The 3085-nt window shown below is 45.6% G+C and overlaps 1 protein-coding gene across 1 annotated transcript in view; it reads left to right on the top strand.

The window, feature by feature from the left end:
- LOC119308972 (3-ketoacyl-CoA synthase 17-like) overlaps nucleotides 1-2252 on the top strand; it is a 4202-nt gene extending 1950 nt beyond the window's left edge. The window contains exon 2 of the mRNA XM_037585105.1: nucleotides 1529-2252. Within this exon, the coding sequence (XP_037441002.1) occupies nucleotides 1529-2024 (496 nt within the window). The 3' untranslated portion in view covers nucleotides 2025-2252. The remainder of the gene's footprint in view (nucleotides 1-1528) is intronic.
- The last annotated feature ends 833 nt before the right edge of the window (nucleotides 2253-3085 follow it).

Below are 3085 nucleotides of genomic sequence, written 5' to 3'. Positions count from 1 at the left end.
TCAAGGTTAACCAAAATGTAGGTTGTTTTAAACACTCTCATTGCATTTTTGCTGATGTTGCTTCTATTTACACCCTCACTTATCCATTAAGAGTTGAGCCTATAACCTTGGTATCCATTGTATCCATTGATCTTCTTAAGGTGTATTTTTTTGCGGGTGGATCTACTTAAGTTGTAGAATCACTAAGGACTATGACAATGACATTTTACACTTTAATTAGTTGCTAGAGTCTACATCTTGGAACGAATTACTACTACATGTTGAAACATTGTGCAACAAAAGAACATGGGCAACTTAAGAAGATAAATCATGGGACCATATAGTCGGGTTACTTTTTCAATCATGGATGCGGTTGCTAGGGCAAAAAATAAAAACATTGCCATAATGTCCTCTAGGCATCTAGCTTAGAGATCCTCATAAAGAAACTGGGACCTCTTCTTTTTTTTCGAAAAGGGATGTCACTGGCATGTGCATTGATGGATGTACATAACCATGGATAAAACATCTCCACTACTAAAGGTGAGTTGGAAATTGTACGTTGGTACATCCAACTCCCCCTCGATCCCCTCCCCACGTCCTGCATTAACTCAATCAAATTAAATCAAATTTTATCAAAACCTCAAATAAATCAAAAAAAAATCTTGCCTTCCCCACTCATACCCAAATCTAATCAAATCTTACTAAAACCTCACCTAAAATAAAACTTTCCTTTGCCTCAACAACCCATACTCAAATCAAATCTTATCAATATGATGGGTGTAAGATTTATGTCGGACATGATAGATGTTGAACCACTAGAATATAAATGTCCCTATTGCGACGCTTGGGTAATTAGTTGTTATGTCGTTATATTGTGCAAAAGGAAAAAAAGATTCGGATGAAACAAGATAGAGAAACAAGCAGAAGATATCTCATTTTCTCGGTCTATTAGTAAGAACTGATTTCGAACCTATAATGCTTAGTTGGCGTTTGTCGAATGAAGAAATGGCCTAAACTTGAATTTTTAGGGTTTTAATTTCCTTGCTGATTTTGGCGCTATGACCTAAATTTAGTTTCCGAGCTTTGGGACGATGCTTTCCATTTCCTGAATTGCACAGACAGTACTACTGCGGTATTCTGCACACACGTATAGATGTGGACTTGACTTTTGGTTTCAGCATATGAGGCGGTAGCTTCAAACTTAATTAATGTCGATCGTATACTTGCTAGTACGTACTTGAGGTTTTCAATAGCGAGCGTAGCACACCCACACCCCACATGCATCTTCAGAGAAGCAGCAGCAAAACTTAATGGAATCGTACGTGATCACTCTGTGTCTCTAGCCTAGCCTTCAATGGATGCACGGTCATTTTTTTTTTCCATTCTTGTTGACACTGTATGATCGTTGTTTAATGTCTGTTTACTACGGAGCATCTACATGAATTTCACCAAGATCGATCCGGCATGGTGCAAAGCTTCAAACATTTACTTCTTTGGGTACATGGTCGGTCTCACCGGACGCGCGGGCACGTGGTGGTTGGGCATGCAGGTACGTGTACCGGGTGGCGTGGGCGTACAGCGGCGGCAACCCCAAGGCGGCGGCGGCGCTGGTGCCGGACTTCCAGCGCGCGTTCGAGCACATGTGCATCCACTCCGGCGGCAAGGCGGTGATCGACACGGTGGCGAAGCTGTTGGGGTTCGCGCCGGCGGTGGTGGAGCCCGCGCGCGCGACGCTGCACCGCTTCGGCAACACCTCCAGCAGCCTCGTCTTCTACGAGCTGGCCTACTTCGAGGCCAAGCGCCGCGTCCGCGCCGGCGACCGCCTCTGGATGCTCGCCTTCGGCACCGGCTTCAAGGCCTGCAGCGTCGTCTGGCGCGCGCTCCGCGACTCCGGCCCCGACGCCGACAACCCCTGGAACGGCTGCGCGCACCGCTACCCCGCGGCATTGCCGGTGCCCACCCCGCGCAGGCAGAACTACCAACCCCAGCCCGAGCAGCACCAGCAGCAGCAGCAGCAGCAGCAAGAGGAGCAGAAGAAGCTGTGAGACACCCATACCGTACGTACGTCGCCGTCGATCCATCGGCCGAAGAATAAATTGTGCTGTTTCCACCGTGATCTATCTTATCTAAGTGGTTGCATAGTCATGTTTCGATCGATCGATGACCAGATACTTCTTCTAAGTACGCTGATGTATTTTCATTCCAGTCACGTACAACGTCTTTATTTAAGCAAACATTCAGTGGCCGTCTCAACCTTGCTACGTATAATTTCAGCTAGTTATGTTGTGCTAAAACTGGACACTTTCGATACTGCAATTGAAATTTTAGAAACGCTTGGGATCACCCGGCCGGATCCCACGTTTGCGTCTACCTCCTTCTTTTCCTGCCACGCGTCCTCTCATTTTCGCTTTGGGACCAGCTAAGGGTCAGCTGACTGGACTGAAATTAAATTTTCCGTCAGTCGATTTCTGTCATGTGACGTTGGTATCACCATTCGTGCATGTGCGCGTGAGTAGCAACACACAACGCGCTTCACCCGGCCCTGTGCACTACGCTGACGGAAAGGACGAGCGTGCAAGGTTGAAGGGAACGGCTCGCTGCCTCACGCAAAGCGGAAGCGAGCCAGCATGCCGCCATGCATGTATAAACACAAACAGTACAAGCTTAGTTTGCATTGGTTTATATAGTGATTAATTGTGGGTTTTAGTAATTTGGGAGGAATTATATGTGGTAGTATTTGATTTATATGCAATTTGAGGTCAAAATAACACTTAGTTTGCATATGTAGGTGTGGTTTACTTAGTGCCTTTTAAATCTCCGTCGTAACCATCGTCGATCGCCCACACCGTCCCGTCGCCGGCACCACCTTGTGGTGAGCCTCTTGTTCATGAAATCTTATATAAAAAATTGATGTTTGTGTGATTTGGATATATAGTTACTCGTATAATAATTATCTTACCCGTACGTTGTTTGTTATACATAGTGCCATGGTTTTGATATCCGTCCCCGTCGGCCCTCGTCCTTGTTATGATTCGGATGTGGTATATTCTCTTTTAAAATTATTTGTTGCATTTCGTGTTTATGACAAATTATGCCCATCAAGTTG

The sequence above is a fragment of the Triticum dicoccoides genome, chromosome 5B (assembly GCF_002162155.2).
Source record: "Triticum dicoccoides isolate Atlit2015 ecotype Zavitan chromosome 5B, WEW_v2.0, whole genome shotgun sequence".
Taxonomy (NCBI): Eukaryota; Viridiplantae; Streptophyta; class Magnoliopsida; order Poales; family Poaceae; genus Triticum; species Triticum dicoccoides.
Note: the sequence above shows the minus strand (reverse complement) of the source record. Positions and strands in the feature narration are given on the sequence as shown.